The sequence below is a fragment of the Ziziphus jujuba genome, chromosome 3, assembly GCF_031755915.1.
Source record: "Ziziphus jujuba cultivar Dongzao chromosome 3, ASM3175591v1".
Lineage (NCBI taxonomy): Eukaryota > Viridiplantae > Streptophyta > Magnoliopsida > Rosales > Rhamnaceae > Ziziphus > Ziziphus jujuba.
The window spans coordinates 19,411,950-19,431,453 of record NC_083381.1 but is presented as its reverse complement, the minus strand read 5'-3'; the positions used below and the strand labels follow the sequence as shown (position 1 = coordinate 19,431,453).

The 19,504-nt window shown below is 34.0% G+C and overlaps 1 protein-coding gene and 1 pseudogene across 1 annotated transcript; both read right to left on the bottom strand.

The window, feature by feature from the left end:
* Window positions 1-4,669: 4,669 nt before the first annotated feature.
* Window positions 4,670-8,166, bottom strand: LOC107418134 (pentatricopeptide repeat-containing protein At4g35850, mitochondrial-like; annotated as a pseudogene).
* A 1,951-nt stretch (window positions 8,167-10,117) lies between these two features.
* On the bottom strand, window positions 10,118-14,377 carry LOC132803137 (MDIS1-interacting receptor like kinase 2-like). Its single transcript, XM_060815391.1, has 2 exons — window positions 14,143-14,377; window positions 10,118-10,257 (listed from the first exon to the last, which is right to left on the bottom strand). The coding sequence occupies exons 1-2, from the start codon at window positions 14,375-14,377 to the stop codon at window positions 10,118-10,120; spliced, it is 375 nt and encodes a 124-aa protein (XP_060671374.1).
* Between the last annotated feature and the right edge of the window lie 5,127 nt (window positions 14,378-19,504).

The following is a 19,504-nucleotide window of genomic DNA, read 5'->3' as shown; positions in this document are numbered from 1 at the left end:
ATCTCACAAAGCTACTTACCCCTACAGGATGGTTGAGTTCTGATGTAAGTTATATACTTTACTTCCATGTAAATTCATTGTGTTTGTACGTTTGGAATGATGTTTTATTTATCACCTCCCACTTATTTTTTATTTCCTTTAATGTTTTTTGCAGCATATTGACACTATTTTGTATTTCATACGAAAATGGCAGTTTAAGAATGAGAAGATGTTCACCCACAACTGTGCCATATTAGACATGTTAGTTTGGGTAAGAAGATGGGATGTTACTACATTGCTTAATGCTATATTGATGACATTTTATATTGTATCTATTTAATTATTTGGCAGTCATCCATCAAAGGCCGTTATCCCATATGGGATGTAACAGCCCAATCCACCCGCATGCAATATTGTCGGCTTTGGGCCCAGCCCGTACGGTTTTGTCAAAATGCATCGCAAGGAAAAGGCATTCACACCCTCTTTTAAGTCATGCTTTTCTCTCCTTCCCAACCGATGTGGGATATCACAATCCTCCCCCCCTGGGGCCCAGCGTCTTTGCTGGCACACCGATCCGGGTACTGGCTCTGATACCAACTGTAACAGCCCAGTCCACCCGCATGCAATGTTGTCTGTTTTGGGCCCAGCACGTACGGTTTTTAGGTGAGCTTCAAGCTAGGGTGGCTTTTATTTTGGCCAAAGCACGTGAGCCGGGGAAGGAGAGAGAAAGAGGGGAGGAGAGAGAGAGAAACCCAACTGGTCAACCGCCGTTCACCCATTTTCGACCACCAGAATAGTACACGCGCCACCCTAGCTTCAAGCCCACCTAAAAACCTTCTGTTGGAAAGGGGAACAAAGCATGCCTTAAAAAAGGGTGTGGATACCTTTCCCTTGCGACACGTTTTGACAAAACCGTGCGGGCTGGGCCCAAAGCGGACAATATTGCATACGGGTGCTCTGGGTTGTTACATGGAAGGCATCTCAAAGCACATATTCATGTGATTCGACACTTTGTAGCTATGTGCGTGGGAAGTCACCTAAACTTAGCGTGCCATGGTGGAGATGTGATTATGTAAGTCTATACACATATTTAAAAAAATTCTGACTAAGTTTCCCAATTTATGGATAATGAGGTTACGTTCTAATTTTCAGGTGTACATCCCTGTGAACAATGGAGATGCCCATTGGTTAGCAGCATGTGTGGACTTGAAGGCTCAACATATTGATTTATATGATCCAAATATGGGAAATAAATATGTCCAGAATAAAGAGTTGGACAATGCAAAATGCCTTAAGTATATGCTGCCTTACCTATTGAGGGATGGGGGATATTACGAGAAGAATCCGAATGTGCTTCCCACTTTTAGAGCCATTCACGATGACCATGATCAAAGATGCACCCTGCCAAGATAATGGGTATGAATGTGTTGTCATTTCCAACCACTTCTATTGCTGCTGTTTAATTGTGCTTACGTGTGGAAATTCACGTGGCTGGTTTTCATTAATGCTTTTTTGCAGGGGTGATTGTGGCATCTTCGCTTTGAAATTTATTGCATACAAGAGCAGTGAGGAGAACCTTTTATTTGGCCCGGAAGACATTAGCTTGTTTAGAAAAAAATATGCTGTTGACTTGTACTTTAATAAATTTTCAATGTAGATCGTATGTTTAATGTTATGACACCCTATATTAATGATATCTTAATATGCAGAATTTAGCTTTAGTAATGATAACCGTTGATAAAATAAGAGAAAAGAAGACCCTTGGTAGTGATAAAAATTCAAACAAAGATGATTACCGATACGCTTTTGGTAACATCAATTCACATATTTTTCGACTCCAAAGAGTCCACTAATGCGTGTTTCCGGCAACAACATGAAAAGTATACATTCATCATTAACCCTAAACAGAAAAAACCCCAAAAGTTTGGAAAAAGTTCTCAAATTGGCAAAAAAATTTGATTACCATAGGTTTCATTGGTAATTACCGAAACCCCAGTGGTAATCACATTTTATCAATTTTTTGGCCCCCACAAGTCCCCTAATGAGTGTCAAATGCACCAACATACAAAATATACATTTTTCAATGATTCTAAGGATAAAAAATACCAAACGTTAGGAAAAAGTTCTCAAATTCGCAAAAAATACTTGATTACCATAGGGCCTTCCGTAATTACGGATGAAACCTACGGTAATCCGTTTAAACTTGCTAGAAAATTTACCGAAGATTTCATCGGTAATTACTGAAGGCTCTACGGTAATCACATTTGACAACTTTTTTGGCCCCCACAAGTCCCCTAATGTGTGTTAAATGCAAAAACATGCCAAATATGCATTCTTGAATGATTTTAAGGAGAAAAAACCCCAAATGTTAGGAAAACATTTTCAAATTGGCAAAAACCTTGACTACTGTAGGGCCTTCGGTAATTACCGATGAAACCTACGGTAATCAGTTTACACTTACTGGAAAAATTACCGAAGATTTCATTGGTAATTACCAAAGGCCCTACAGTAATCACATTTGACAACTTTTTTAGCCCCCATAAGTCCCCTAATGTGTGTTAAATCCAACAACATGTAAAAGATACTTTCTTCAATGATCCTAAGGAGAAAAAACCCCAAACGTTAGAAAAAAGTTCTCAAATTGGCCCAAAAAACTTGATTACCATAGGGCCTTCGGTAATTACCGATGGAACCTACTGTAATCAGTTTAAACTTGTTGGAAAAATTATCGAAGATTTCATCAGTAATTACCGAAGACCCTACGGTAACCATATTTGACAATCTTTTTGGCCCCCACAAGTCCCCTAATGTGTGTTAAATGCAACAACATGCAAAATATACTTTTTTCAATGATCCTAAGGCGAAAAAAACCCCAAAAGTTCTCAAAAAGTTCTCAAATTGGCAAAAAAACTTGATTGCCGTAGGGCATTCGGTAATTACCGATGACACCTATAGTAATTAATTTAAACTTGCTAGAAAAATTACCGAAAAGTTCATCGGTAATTACCGAAGACCCGACGGTAATCACATTTGACAATCTTTTTGGCCCGCACAAGTCCCCTAATGTATGTTAAATGCAATAACAAGCAAAAAAATTACTTTCTTCAATGATCCTAAGGAGAAAAAACCTCAAAATTTCTGAAAAAATTCTTATATTGGCACAAAAATTTGATTATCGTAGGGCCTTCAGTAATTACCGATGAAACCATCAATAATATTTCCAGCAAGTATAAATCTATTACCGTAGGTTTAATCGATAATTACTGAAGGCCCTATGGTAATCAAGTTTTTTTGCCAATTTAAGAACTTTTTCGTAATGTTTGGGGTTTTTTCTCCTTGGTATCATTGGAAAATATATATTTTGCATGTTGTTGCATTTAACACACATTAGGGGACTTGTGGGGGCCAAAAAAGTTGTCAAATGTGATTACCGTAGGGCCTTCGGTAATTACCGATGAAACCTTTGGTCATTTTTCCAGCAAGTTTAAAATGATTACCATAGGTTTCATCGATAATTATCGAAGGCCCTACGGCAATCAAGTTTTTTGCCAATTTGAGAACTTTTTCAGAATTTTTATGGGTTTTTCTCCTTAGGATCATTGAAAAATGTATATTTTGCATGTTGTTGCATTTAACACACATTAGGGGACTTGTATGGGCCAAAAAGGCTGTCAAATGTGATTACCGTAGGGCCTTTGGTAATTACTGATGAAACCTTCAATAATTTTTCCAGCAAGTTTAAACTAATTACAATAGGTTTCATCGGTAATTACCGAAGGCCCTACGGTAATCAAGTTTTTTTGGCTAATTTGAGAACTTTTTCCTAACGTTTGGGTTTTTTCTCCTTAGAATTGTTGAAGAATGTATATTTTTCACGTTGTTGCATTTAACACACATTAAGGGACTTGTGGGGGCCAAAAATTTGGTAAAATGTGATTACCATAGGAATTTCGGTAATTACCGATGAAACCTACGGTAATGTTTCAAGCAATTACAAATTGAATGTTTTCACTTATTAATGTCATTTTTTCTCTTACTTTGTCAACATTTATCATCAATAAAGCTAGATTTAGCATGTTCTTAGTGGAAACACACACGATTGAATTTGTGGGATGGAATTGTGGTGATTCTCTTACAACGGTGGACAAATGTCAATTACCGATAGTGCATCGATAATTACCATTGGCTAGTAATAGCATCCGTGAAACAGTAAGAAATCTACAAAAAACTGAACACAAAATGATATTTTAGAAACACAATACAACAGATGACTTTGCCAATAAAACAACACATAAAACCAACGTCTATTATACGAAAACACATGTTACGCAGTTGAGCTACTACTTGCATTCCTTACTACATTACATAACACACGCATACCGCATAACACACCCCCATTGTCTTAATATAGTGTAGAGCGATTTATGGTCCTTCAGTTGAATGGTGTTATTGGTTGGTAGTGCTATCAAGAGGTACGGCGGCCGAGCATGATCAGCTGCTATGACCAATCTGTTTGGGGCACTTTCTTTCTTGGTGCAAGTTGTACACTTTGATAATTCTAATCCATATCAAATCCGTTTGATAATTCCAATTTATTAAACCTCGCTTAATAGCCAACAAAAGACAAAGTTGACACCTAATAGGATTGGCCAGGTCCTGTTCCAAATCTGGTGCAAAGGCTGTGATAAGTTTATGAAACTTGTAGGAGCCATGGATCATCTTCTAGGATCTCGCGCCCCTGCAATTTCATAAACAAAAAAAAGTTCAGAAAATTTGTCAAAAAAGATGGAAAATTGGAAAAGAAAAAGAAATTGAGTCACGTGGATGGGTATATATATATACATATATTATATACTTTAAATTAAAGTGAAACAATAAACGTCTCTAGCGAAGCAAAAGACTAACTTTTAAGCCATTGTAATATGCTTCCACAGCAGGAAGTGAAGAAGTAATCTTCCGAGCTTGCGTCAAGTCCCAAATATAGTTAGCAGTAGTATATCCACCAGTCTGCAAATATCAAAAGGAGTTCTTGAATGAGAATATTTCCTCAAACGCAGAAACATAAAATTATCCATGAGGAACCACAAAAGACAAAGTACAATCACCCTTCTCATCCCTAAGCTAAAAAGTCCCTCTCAGTCATTTTTACCTATGGTGGAGAATGAAATCACGTTAGACTAAGTCCTTGATTTATTTTTTAACTCATATAAGAAACTGCAATTACTCAACCTACTAGTGTATCTTGTGCAAGTTGCATTCCCTTGGGGGTATGCCCAATCATGGCTCCCTCTATAAGTGTCTGGAGACATATATTATACAAAATTAACATCCAACTATTAGAATAATCCTTCAAACATTTCAGAGAGAACAACACAAATAATATACTTTCTTGAGTCTTAAATGGAAAATGTGGCAAACATGAAGGTGTATAATATAATAGAATAAATAGCAACATTTATATTACTATGCAACACACAGCTAGCCAACCATAAATGCTATGGAAGGACTTTATGCATGGCAAAAGGAAAAAGAAAATATTAGTTTTTCTGGTAAAAAAAATCATAACATATCAAATGTCTGGATGGACCATGTGGATACCCATGAAAGGGAAAGTATTGTTGTATTTCCTGAATATGTGTAGAGTTCAAAGAAGGCAAACTATTGCACACGTAATCTGACATCAAGTACTGTCCAAAAATGATTTGGCTGATCAGAAATCCAATCATCCAAAAATCAGGTTCAATGTAAATTCTTACTAATTTCAAAAGGAAGCAGAAACTATGAAATAGCATTCAAATATAGAGAACGAAGATGCTTTGACATAATGCCAAAGATTTTTTGCCACCAAACTTACTACATATAGTTCTGGCGCTGCAGGGTTTTTTGCATTCATGTGGGCTTCGAAAGTTTTAAGAGCATTATCAATGTCCCTTGCACGTAGATAGCACCTTAATCAAAGCCCAGTGACAGAGACCAGTTTCTTACGATGAGCTAATCAACTAACAAGTTATTTTACCAGGAAAATTAACAGAATAAATAGGACATAACAGAAAAAAGCATCTTCTAGGGAATAGAACATAGCAAGTGAAACAGAACCAATTTAGAATCTCCAAAAGAATTTTTTCCCATCCAATGAAGATAATATTATTAAAAAAATCACTTACCTCATAATTTACATTACAATGAAGATATCTGGATATTTCTCATCCTTTGAGTTTCCATCAACTGACATAATAAACAGAGATTAAATAAACAAAGCTAAAATAGCATTAAATTATTCATAGAACATATATAAGCCACAGGTATACTAATATAAAGGTATATTACTAATATCAAGAAATAACAGACAACAGAAAAACATAAAGTCGATAACAAATAACAATAGAATAACAGACCCACAATTGCCTATACACAAAGAAGATAATAGAGATGTTGAGTGATGTTAAGCCGAAATATTAGAGATGCAAAGAAGTACCTCTACATTTCCCAAGTCTGCACAAGCATGAAATGTAACATGATATACAGTTAGTTGCCTGTTCAAAAATCCACCATGCTTATGAACATATTCAGTAGTGGGAAGATTATATAATTCCTCCTCAGCGACACCCATCATCAGATTTTCAACTGAGGCACTGGATGCTTCAACCGATGTACACTCTATTGACCGCTCAATGAACTTAATGATCTTTCAGCGAAGGGAATATCACAGAAAACATTAAAAGCTAATGATATGAAAGCCTAATTTAAGAATAGAGATCCTATAGTAATTGCTTTAGTGGCAAAATCTTCTGGAACAGGCGATTTGTTCTTAAGTGCAGCAATAAGCCCTGCATAGCAGAACTTGTTCAACCTAAGACCAGCTGTAGTCATATCACAAATGATCGCATATCTGTAGATTAGAATGAAAGTTTAGTTTGTTATATGCCAAAATTAACCAAAAGTAGATCATAAAGCATATAGGACAACTTATAAATTAATTTGCAGAGCAGGCATTTAAATGTAAAATTTTGGAATGAATTCATGTAAAATCATCCACTAAGGTAAAATAAAGCCAATTTAATCACTGGTATAGCTGACTATCAAATTTCTAGGCTAAGGTTTATGACCTTAATTATTGCAATTTGCAACTAGGTAAAACAGGACAACTAAAAGGGTGGCATACGCTCGATCTATACGGCCAGCAGTAGCACATGCATTGAGTAGACACACATAGGTTTGCACCATCGGCTTCACTTCATATTTCTTCATCTCATCCAAAATCTTCAATCATGTTGAAAGTAAACAGATCTAAATTTACTCCAAAATCCGACATAAGTTTATGGATTCTAAAAAAAATCTGAAGACTTACAAAACATCTAAGAAACATACCTGAATTGCCTGGTCAGAGTACTTGCATTTCCCACACAATGAAACTAAAATGTTGTATAAAGTAACCTATAACACAAAGCAATACATTGTAATAGCTAGGGAAAAAAAAAAGAAAAAAAAAACACAAAGTAACTTTATACAAAATTTCCAATCTTGAAAGAATCTAATAGTCAGTAGATAAGAATTAATGCAGATCCATGTGAAAGAAAACAAAAATGAAAAAAAAAAAAGCATATATATACAAATACATACATCAAGGACCAAATCCATGGATTTCATTTGGTCAGAAAAGTAGAAAGCGTCCTGCAAGCAAGAGCCTTTCATGGTTCCAAGGATGAGAGAATGGAATCTATCCCTAGTTGGCTATACTCCATCCAGCATCATATCATCATACACATCTCTCAGCAAGAAATGCCTACCACCACCATTATTAAAAAAAAAAAAAAAAAAAAAAAGAACACAACTTTCACAATTTCTCCCAAAAAAAAAAAATCCAAAACTACAAAAAGAAAATCAAAACTAGAATCTACCTTCTCTGCCCGGTGAGAGAACCGATAACAGTGTTATACTCAGAGACATTGCTTGCGTAGTTCCTCCTTGCGTATTCCTCTGTTGAAGCTGCAGTGAAGTATTGCCGTCCCACCTCTCGCAGCAGTGAATTACGCTGCCCTGTATTATAACAATCTAAAATATATTATTTATTTAAAAAAAAAAACTATTTCATTATTAGCGAAAGAGTAAGAAAATGTCTGGGGAAAAGCTTAAGACTTTGAAAATGGAGAGGAGAAGATTACCAGTGATTGATCGAATGAGCCTCATGCTTTCCTACTTCGCTGTTGCCTGCCTGTTGCTTCTGCTCTTAGGGCTCTCTAAAACCCTGTAGTTTTCTCTTTTAGTCGCCTTTTCACCATTTCCTTCAAAATGCACAGTCTCCAAGCTTACAATCTGACCGATGCGAAAGGAAACTGAGGGCTCCTAATGGGCTGGATATTGATTATAAGGAGAAGAGAAAAGTCGGGTGAAGAAAAGAAAGAAAAAACAGAAAAAAAAAAAGAAAAGTAAAAATATTTAATTTGGATATAAGGATATTTTGGGATTATCAAAAATTAAAAGGGTAGAAAAAAAAAGATACCAAATGAAGGGGGTAAAAATCGTTAACCCCATCCCTGCAAGGGTATTGGGCCAAATTCCCCCTTGACTTATGTATATTTGACACAATATATTGCAATAAATGGCCCACATACATTAAAAATGAAAGTTTCACATAATAGCAATTGGGTGAAGTTATTCTAATTGAAATTTAAAATATAAAAAATTAGTTAAAAAATTAATTCCTATCTTTGGATATAAAATATGACATTTTTGTGGAAATTTTGTGAATGGTCTGCTGTAAAGCAATCTGTTATTTCTATGCATATATGTCCACAAGCATAACAATAGATAATATAAAATTTCTTATAATTACTTGTAAATTAATATTTTTTTAAAGGAAACATGTAAATTAATACTTGGAACATGAAGAGATATCTCTTTTGATTTATTTATTTGTTATATTATATAGTACTCTGGAGAGAATTCTGATAGCCACTTTCAGTTTGAGCAAAGAAGGGCTTCCTTAAAAAAATAATAAAAAAATAAAAAAAAATTAAGAAGCACATTGTTTACCTTTCTTTGACCATAAAATCAACATTTTATGTCTATCTAGTTTTATAGTTTTACTTAAAAATGGAATCAACTGGTTAAACAAGAATTCCATCAGCTCCTCTCTAAATTATGTCTTTTAAGTCTGGGGTTGAAAGGAGATAACTAATATACTGTAATTCATGTGTTGATATATATTTTGACTTGAAAATAGTCTTTTTTTTTTTTTTTTTTTGTTGGGAAATTATGACATTTAGTTTACATGAATCTGCCATGTATTTAAAGCTCTATGAAGTTATCTTATTCACCATCAACATTCAAGTGGTCTTTAAGTTTCTGAACCATCATTTTTTTTTGTTATTATTTGAGAGATATTTAATAGCTACTTATGGTCTTAAGCTCTTTTTAGAAAGACCTCAGTTCTTAGGAAAACCAGGAAATCCAAAATCATGAATGCAGCATTGCAGAAAGGCTAGGTGAAAATTTTGATGCAATGCATTTGATTATTTTGGTGAAAATTTGATTTGTTTTTGCGGAGTCGGGGGTTATAATTGATGTTGCAGCAAGATAAGAGTGTGTACCTCATGGTAGAAATTATGGTCCAAAAACTATGTCACATATGGAAATGGTTCTAGTAAACATTACATGAACGTAAATTTGCTTCAGTTCCATCACAAATGCAAGACCATGTTTTTTCTCCATTAAGGACACTAGAAGCTAGATGCCACAACAATCAGTTCTCATATTAAGTACATGCCATATCCAAGTCCAAGTATATCCAAGCTCTGGCTATCTTATTACACAAGAAAAGAAAAACAATCTGAGACTAACAAAGAATGACAGAGCAAAAGAAAATGCACACAAACAGATGATATCGAACAAGGGGAAATTGAAGCAGTTTAGGATGCCCATGTTGGAGAATCAAACAGCTGCTTTATTGTAATCATATGAAAAAGCTCTGACAATGATGGTAAAGGAGTTGATAGCTTCTGAAATACTTGCTTCATAGTTGGCCGAGATTGTGGACTTTGCTATAGGCATGCAAATGCTGTTTCTGTAATGGAGACCACTTGATTTGCTATTTGCCTCCTTGGAGATGAGAGACGTTGATCTAGTATATCTTTGAGTATCACATCAAAAGCCGGTAATGGTGATGGAACAGAGATGATATGAGGTCTCCTGGATGCTTTCCAGCAATCACTTCCAATGTTATGACTCCGAAGCTGTAAATGTCAATCTTCTCTTTTATTTCCATTGTATAAGCAAGCTCTTCAAAGAATTATGACTTTGAGTTAGTATTTCCAAACCATCAAATACATTATATATGCCAATTGCAAATAAGTCAAGTATATGTTTTTTTCATCAGAATCAGTAAATTAAATTGCATACATCTTCTTAAATTTACGTATTTAAAGGCCTTAGTAGTGCAATAACAGAAGATAGTCAAATCATTCAAATTAATCCCTCTTAATCATTCAAATTAATATGTAATACCCCATCCCAAAGTACATCGAAAATTTCTCAAGTTGACTGGGTTTGATCATCGTCGACCAAGAAGGGTTTAACTTTGACTTTTTGACTCTATAAGAATTCTAGGTTAACTGAGGCACCGTTACAAAGTATGCATCGACCCGAGTTCATAGACTAGTAGCAAGATGAAAACGGACCTACAGTTTGAAAGTTATAGGTAAAACAAGTTGAGGTCCGTGTCCAAGGGTGCCCAAGTTGACTTTTATTTTTGTAAAATTGAGCTTTGAATCATGTATGGTTATGAAGTACTCATCAATACGAGTTCATAGACTAGCGGCACGCTTAATTTGAACATTTCTTTGAAAAGTTATGGACCTGCAAAATTTTTCTAACACTATAATATTTTATATTTTTTATGCTTGTGTAAAACGTGTGCACAGTACATGCCACATGTCAAAATCTCAGCCACTCCTTTGAGTGCACAGTGGCACCCACGGGATGGTTTCTTATTGGCTCAAACCCGTGTGTGAGCAGTGTGAGAAAAGAGAGAGAGCCACCACCAACCGGCCACCGCCGTTTCTTCCATTCTAGCCACCATTTCCATACACGGGCCACCCCACCACCCCCGTCTCCTCATTTTCAACTAGCCCACCAAATCCCACGACCAGCCGACCACCGACGCTTTCGGATTGAGGCTTTTTTGGCCAGCGGCGCCGATTGCTTCAAACCCATATTTCTCCCTATCTCAGAATCCATTTGTCTCACCACCTGTCCCGTTGAGTCACCTGTCCCCTGATCTACCTTTCCACCAAAACTCACAGCCAATGGCCACCAGACATGCCACCGGCGGTGATGGTTTCCAATGACCACAATGGCTCATCAGAAAACTTGATTCCAGCGAGTTCCCGATCACACCGCCCATCTTTCCCACTAATCCAAACCCTCTGAACCCAAATCCGAGGTCAGTTTCCTCCAATTTACGGCAGTTTGTGAGATTCGAGGACCTAAAGATCGAAACCTTCCCTGCGGGATTCCGGCAACCTCAGATCCGATCTCCGGAAGGTAAGGGTCAATCCTTAATCCTCGTATTGTAAGCTTCGTTACGATATATTATTCGTGAATTTTAGTTACCGTTTGTGTTAGCTCCCCCGGGTACCGTGTGTTGTTTATCCGAATAAAATATTAATATATTTGATCTTATGTAATGTTGATATTTTAGGAGCACGTGTGGGTCGTGAGACTGATCCTCTGGAGGATCTTGATTACATGTGCTCGAGGTGAGTGACCCACCTTCGAAATTATTTTCGGGTGTTAAATTAATTATATTTTTGGATATTTTAATATTTGAATATTTTTATTCTATGTTGATTATTAGATAAATTGTGAATTAAATTTTTATGCCAATATTTGAATAATTTGAAGTATATATTTTTGACAAATTATGGAAATTTGATATTTAAAGGAATTGTGAATTTAATATTATTTTATTTAGTTGTGGAATTTATTTGTGATTTTATTTTGCTTAATAAAAATACGTTTATATGATTTTATGAATATTTGAACTTTCATGCGATTTATTGGAATTCCATTTATCTTGGACCTTGAGGATTAAATTATTGTTTTAAAATTATGTTGAAGAAAATATTTACGCGTTGAATATTATGGGAATGATTTATTTATGGTGGAATTGATGGAATTTATGTGATGGATTTATGATGAGGATTTAAGAGAATGTGCTCGGGACCCTGGGTATCGTAGGGCATCACTAGTATATAGTGTGGTGCGTCAAGTATTTTTTTTTCAGATATAAATTTCAAATCCCAAAGTTTTAAAGTCGTATTTAAATTAAGTGTATTTAATTTGTTTTATCACCTATTTCCAATTAGTATTTTCTAAAATGTGTTTATTCATATTTTATGTCAATTATTTTAAATTAATGTCTCTAAAATGCATTTTACCTTGATTTTTACTATTTAAATGGATTCGGTGTTTTAAAATAAATTCTTTTATATTTTTACCATTTACTTCAAATAGATGATTAAATTGATTTAAGTATTTCCATTATTAATTAAATGATTTATTCTGCTTATTTTAGATTGATTGTTTAAATGTACTTTACCATGTTTTTATTATTTGTTTTAATTCGAAATTTTAACATAAATTTTATTATATTTCATACTCTATTTCAAGTTGAAGTTTAAAATTAATTAAAAGTTTTCTTTGATTATTCCATGGATTTAACTATAAATTTTGTAATTTATATTTTGAGTTTATTTGTTTTTTTAATGCCAGATTCCTTCAATCCAAGTTTATTTATGATTTTATTTATTTTATCTAATGATATCTTATTCTAAATTTAATAATTGGATTTTTTTTAAATGTTTTCAATGTATATATTGCGTTCTAAATTAATATTTATATTTTATGTGCATTCTAAATTATTGTATTCCATTTAATTTAATATTTCCTTGATTATTTTTAATGTAAATTTATTATGATTTTGCTTATTTTATTTATGACATTTTGTGTACAATTTAATAATTGTTATTAAAATTATTCTTATTTCTTATTATACATTCAAGATCTTTAATTTAATTATTTTATTTATAATTTTTTAATTAATTACTCCTTAATTTTTGGGGTACAATTATTGGGTTTTGTGAAAATGTTTCAAAAATGAAACTTTTCCAACTTAGTGAACTATGAGAGTTTTGAGCGAAAACGATATTGCAACTACTTATTATTTATTTGATTATTTATTATTAATTAATAAAGTTAATAAAGTTCATCTTATCGTTATATTATTATTATTATTATTATTATTATTATTTTGTGTCGTAGTTAGGATCACTCACTGAGATGATTAGCATCTCATGTTTTTAAATTTTGTTCCCCTAGGCCCAAGTAAGTCGATGTTGATCGTCCGGGGACGAGCTCGACATCTTGGTTCGTTGCCGAAAGTCCAAGAAGCTTTTCCTTCCTTTCCTTTCTATCCTATATTATTTCTTTTTATCTTTTATTGTATTAAATTTTATATTCAATTGTATTTGATAACACTCTGTATACTATTTGAACAATTATTTATTTAATTGTGCACTGGTTTCCTGTTAATTATTGAAGTGCTGAAATTTGTGGTGATACATTGTAGTAAAGTGGAAGGAATAAGATAGTGTATATAGAAGTGTGTTTTCAGTACAGGAAATTTATGGTAAGTCCAACCCTTAGGGGAGGTTCTGATAGATTTTCCATTGGAGGGTCAGGTAGGATTTCACTGGGATCAGGATTTGTCTAGCGTTCTGATGAGGGATCTTGGACGAGTCCTGACAAATATGTATATAGTAAATATGCATGAATTACTTGGCTCTCATATCTGGTCTAGAAATCAATCTTTGAAGCTATTTGAAAAAACACAAACGTTTGTAAAAATGCGTATGATGAATATGATTTGGTCTTGAATCCTTTTGCTAGGTAAGTTTCTTATGATTCTGCTAGGAACTTCTCAATTCTTGTTCTGCCAAAATTAAAAGTACCAGTTGTATTTTTAAAATGATTCTTTTTTTCTTTTCTTTTTTTTGTTTTTCCCCTGGAGAAATGAGCAGAACATGAGATTTCTTGGTAACTAAAAAGAACCAATAGATATGTTATGGATTTAACATAAAGAAGTCACTTTGATGGAACATTTACCTGGGACTGAACAGCCAAAGGTTCCTGCAAATGGAGCCCAATTTGATGACTTTGTGTCTAAAGTTGTAGCAGAACCAAAGTCAGAGATGTGAGCTTCATATTCATCATCCAACAAAACATTCTTACTTGATACGTCTCTGTGGACTATAGCTGGGCAACATTCATGGTGCATATAGGATATGGCATTTGCTAAACCTTTGACAATATTCACTCTCTTCATCCACTCCAACTCCATTGCGTTTACATTATCACTCAAAATTTTAACTAAACTTCCCTGTTCCATGAACTTATAGACCAAATATGAGTATCTTGTATGTGAACAAAATCCAAAAAGATCAATGATATTTCGATGGTGCATTTTTATCAAAATACTTCCCACTTTTGAAAGCTTCTTGATGTGCTGTTCCATCATTCACATGGAATTTTTTCTCTGAAACAACTTGACCAGTTGGTAGTAGTGTTTTATAAACACTTCCACTCCCTCCAACACCACTGCAATATTTAGAGTCAAATTCATTGACTCATGACATGCTAAATGCAGAACAAATAGTACACGCACACGGAAAGACCACTGCAAGTTAGTAATTTTTAGGAAGTCCAAAAGGCTACATACATGGAGGGTTTGAGGAGGATTGCATTGGAGTTGATAGCTTGTGAGAAATTTGCTTCAAATGCTAGCTTGGTCATGGAGACTACTTCCTCTGCTAAATACATTCTTTTGGAGGTGAGAGTTGCTGATCCAATACATCCTTGAGAAGAATTTGATGGAAACTTTCTGGTAATGAATAATGAATAGTCTGATGTTAACTGGCACGAGATTAGATCTTCCAATGTTACAATTTTAAAGCAATACACATCGTATTTCTCGTTTACTTGCAGAGTGTAAGAATGTTCAATTACAAAAATAAGCCCTGCCAACTAGTTACACTAGTTTCTTTATTAACTGGAAGTTATGTTGAGAACTAAATTACTGTTAAGTCTAAAAATGAGTTGTGTGTATGTCAATCTATTGTGATCTTGTATAGGAGCTCAAGAAATTTTTTTATTAGTTATTTTAAAAGAAAACTAAAAAGGAGAGGCTCCAACTAGGGGGGTCAAACTGTTGCTAAGTAGAACAGTCAGTGGTAAAATTATGATTATGATTTTTGTATTGGCTACAAAGTTGTCAAGTGGTCAATGGCTTTTAGTCCTGGAATGAACCTTTTTTGAGTATCTCAAAGGAGTTTTATTTTGTGCTAAAATTTAGTAGATGCAGCTTCTGAATATTGTTCAGGCCTAGCATGGTGACGAAATCAGAAAGATATAACTTGAAGTGTTTCAAAGAAGATTATTTTGTTCTGTTTTGTTCGGCTGAAAGTCTTCATCGTTCAGCAAAGATATCTTCCATTAAATTCTTTATAAAGGAATGCCAGTTAAAGTTTTTCCTCCATTAAAAAAACAAGTAGCTGAATGACAGGCAGCCAAATCCTTTGACTCATTCATGAAATTGTTTCTTGAAGTCTTCTTGTTGCACCATGAAAAAATAAAAATCATTTGTGAAACTAAAATAAGAGGAAAATAAAAAAAATATTCCTCAATATATTCATTCATGCTCTAATATTCCCTTTTAAAATATTCCTATTGAAGTTTTGATATATATATATATATATATACAGACATATATTTTGAAGATATTTCCCCTGAAGTATAGCATTATGTTAGATTAGTACAATTCTAAAATTTTATATTAGAGTTTGTAGATCATAATTTTCAAATAAAATAAAATAAAGCAATGTTTTTGTGGTATTGTCGTTCAACTTTAATTAATTTTGATCCAAAAAGAGTCATAATTTGAATACGTAACCAATTTAAGCATTCGTTAGATAAATTAGCCAAATTCAAATAAACAAAATATAAAAAATGAGGAAATTTGACATAATGCAATATTTCAAAATAAAATTTAGAGGCAAATCGAAATTCGTGTAAAACTAATGGGTTATCTTGTAATTTCATCTAAAATAGAATCAGAAAAAATTTACACAAACCGAGAAAATTAAAAGAAACAAAAGTTTAAAAGTTTTGACTTTTCTCCAAATATAGTTTATGACTTTTCTCGGTTTAGAGATAATGGCTTTGAGAAGAAAAATTATTAAAAATAAATTGTCTGATTTCCAAATCCAAAAGGGAAAGAGATTTCCGACGGATTTCACACAATGCATATGTATTCCCATATATTTAAGAAGTAATAACCCACTTTTCTATTCTAAACCAAAAAAATAATAGTAATAATAATTTCTTATTTCTTTCTTGGGTCTCCAAGTTTCAAGTGTTTCACTCTGTTTCTTCAAGAAACATCAATGGCATTTCACAGAGGACAAGAGGTCGAAGTTTGCAGCAGAGAGGATGGCTTTCTGGGATCATACTACACAGCTTACGGCAGTGGCTCATCTCGAAAACATGAACAGGTACGCTGTGCAGTACAAAGAGCTGTTGAAGAACGATGAATCTGGACCGTTAATGGAGACAGTGTTGAAGAAGGCGGTGAGGCCAGTACCACCGGAGATGGTGGCCAGCGGTTTTGAATACCTTGACAATGACGGTTGGCGGGTGGGAAAGATCACAGGGAAGGAAGGGTCAAACCACTACAATGTCTACTTTGAAACCACAAGGGATGAGATTGATTACCCAGTTTCTCGTTGGAAGTTTCATCTTGATTGGCGTTTGGAAAGTGTGTTTCTTCCAAGAAATCTCTACTCCCATCATCTGCTAATTCCACTTGCTGATTCTTGATCTTTCACTTGTTTTCTACTCCGTTTTATTTCGGTGTTGGACGGCACGGTGGACTTTGTTGCAGGCACGCAAATGCCATCTCTGCAATGTAGATCACTTGGTCTGCCATTTGCCCCCTTGGAGGTGAGAGACGTTGATCCAGTACATCCTTAAGACAGCCAGTAATGGTGATAGTAACAGAGATGATATGAGGTCTCCCGGATGCTTTCCCATGGTCACTTCTAACGTTACAACTCCGAAGCTTTACACGTCAATCTTCTCATTTACTTCCATTGTATAAGCAAGCTGTTCAAAGTAATATGACTTTGAGTTAATATTTCATGATGATCAGAAACTAGAAAGCATTTTACCCCCTTGGAGGTAACATGCTTTCTAGATTATGAAGGTAGAAATTGAAATGGTTCAAAGAAGATTACCTATGTTCTCCAAATTTGAAAGAAAATATTTTGTTCTGTTTTGCTATTTTATTGAAACGTTTGATATAACTAAGCGTCACCTTTACGGCCTTGCATGCCGTGGTTTTACTAAATATTATTAAACATTTGAAAAGAAAATGACCGCATATTTTGCTCTGTCCCCATCTATTAGCAATTTAAATACCAGATCATGTTCTTAATCTATTAAAGACACCAGAAGCTAGACATCACACAACCAAGTCTTGGAATATCTAAGCTCAGGCTAAGTTATTAAGCAAGAAAACAAAAACAACCCAGTGACTAATGAAGAATGACAGAGTGAAAGAAAATGCAAACACACACACACACACACACATAGACAACCAAAAACTAGGAAAAACTGCAGCAATTTAGCATGTCCACGTTGGGGAATCAAACAGCTGATTTACTGTAACTGTGGACTTTGTTGCCAGCAAACAAATGCTATTTCTGCAATGGAGACCACCTGGTCTGCTATTCGCCTTGTTGGAGATGACAGACGCTGGTCCAGTACTCATTTATCAAAATACTAAGCAAATTGATATAAGCCCAGATTTATCAATATGCCCTACCTCTTAAGTTTTCCACGTATCAAGTGGTTTAAAACAAACCAAAATTACAATTCCTTTCCAACCAGGACAATTCGTTTTCTTGGTTTGTGAAAATGAATTTCTTGGTTTTTTCTTATGTTTCCTTTTGAAAGACTCTCCGTTTCCAGTTGACCCCTTTTTTTACACAAGTGGTTCTAGGCCAACCAATCTAAATATCTACATTCCGACCAAGACCTTAATTTCTTTTCCCTTTTTTTTTCCCCATCGATATAAAGACACTAGTTAGATATATTTGTCAAAATTAATGATTTCATGGTTTCTTTGAATTTTCCTTAACCTCTTCTCCATGTTAAGTGTGTCTATTAAGTAGAGTTTGTAACTTTTGTGTATGTCTATTAACTAATGAATTTCCATATTTCTTTGAACTTTCATTCTAACTAGCTTTCTTGTTTCTTAACTTAACTGATTAACTTAATTTGCTCAATCTAGTTTCTATATTAGGCGTGTCAATTACTAAAGTAGATTTTATAAAAGAATGTGTTTTTTGAAGTGTCTATTTGTGAAAGCAATTAAGTACTCACTCAGTAGAGAATTGTCCTATACTAAAGGTAGTTAAATAGTCACTGCCATATTTGACTGCTATGCAACGTAATCGCTCTGTTTTTGCCCTGTTTGATAAGAGAAAAAGTTTTAATTTTTATTTTTGTTTCCTCAGTGATCTTTACTAGACAGTGACTTTTACTTCTAGTATACCTCTTACTTTGAAGTCTTATCTTCTTGTTAGTAACAACCCAAACCCAAAAATATATATATATATATATATATATATAGGGAGGATCGGATTAAAAGTCAACAAATACATTCTCCTCAAAGAAAAAGATTATGTATACTCTCTGGGTAAATTTTGAAATATAGAACTGGACTTAGATTATTTTAAATTTAGTCTAATATAAGTACAATTAACACAATTCAATTGGACCACATCTGAGCAATGTTCTAACCTCATCTTATATGTTCCCAATAACAAAAGCAATAAAATAAATTTTTCCTATAATTACTTGTAAATTTATGCTTAAAACAGAGATATTTGTTTAGCTTTATATATCTTCTTCATTATATAAGTTCTTTAGAGAGAATTCTAATGGCAACTTTCATTTTCATCAAGGAAGGCTTTCTTATCAGAAAATTATAGTCACGGGAAATGAAACAGCTTGTTTACCTTTCTTTTCCTTGTAAATTAATACTTGAAACTACAATACCAGTTCAAATTTATATCGATCCTATATTTGAAAATACACTTGAGGGAAATTATGATATTGAAAAAAATCTGTGATTCATGAAATTTCATATTTTAATTTGCATTTGATCACAGTTCAGATAAGTAACTGCAAGGCCAGGTGAATCTTGAGCCTGCTTTTGCAAGGTTTGTGATCAAAATTGTTGTTGCAGCTAGACAAAGAGCTTGTCGCTCATGATATATTATGGACAAAAAAATGGCCCTCTATGGAAATGGTTTTAGTAAATATTATATGACATTTGGAATTTAAATGACAGCAAATTTAGCTTTGGCTCTATCTATTAGCAAATAAAAGAGACTCGTGAAATTGT

Coding starts and splice junctions, on each gene's coding strand:
- LOC132803137 (XM_060815391.1), bottom strand. CDS start 14,377: ATGGAGTTGGAGTGGATGAAGAGAGTGAATATTGTCAAAGGTTTAGCA. Junction 10,258..14,142: donor CTTTGGCTGTTCAGTCCCAG/GTAAATGTTCCA, acceptor AATTCTTTGAAG/AGCTTGCTTATACAATGGAA.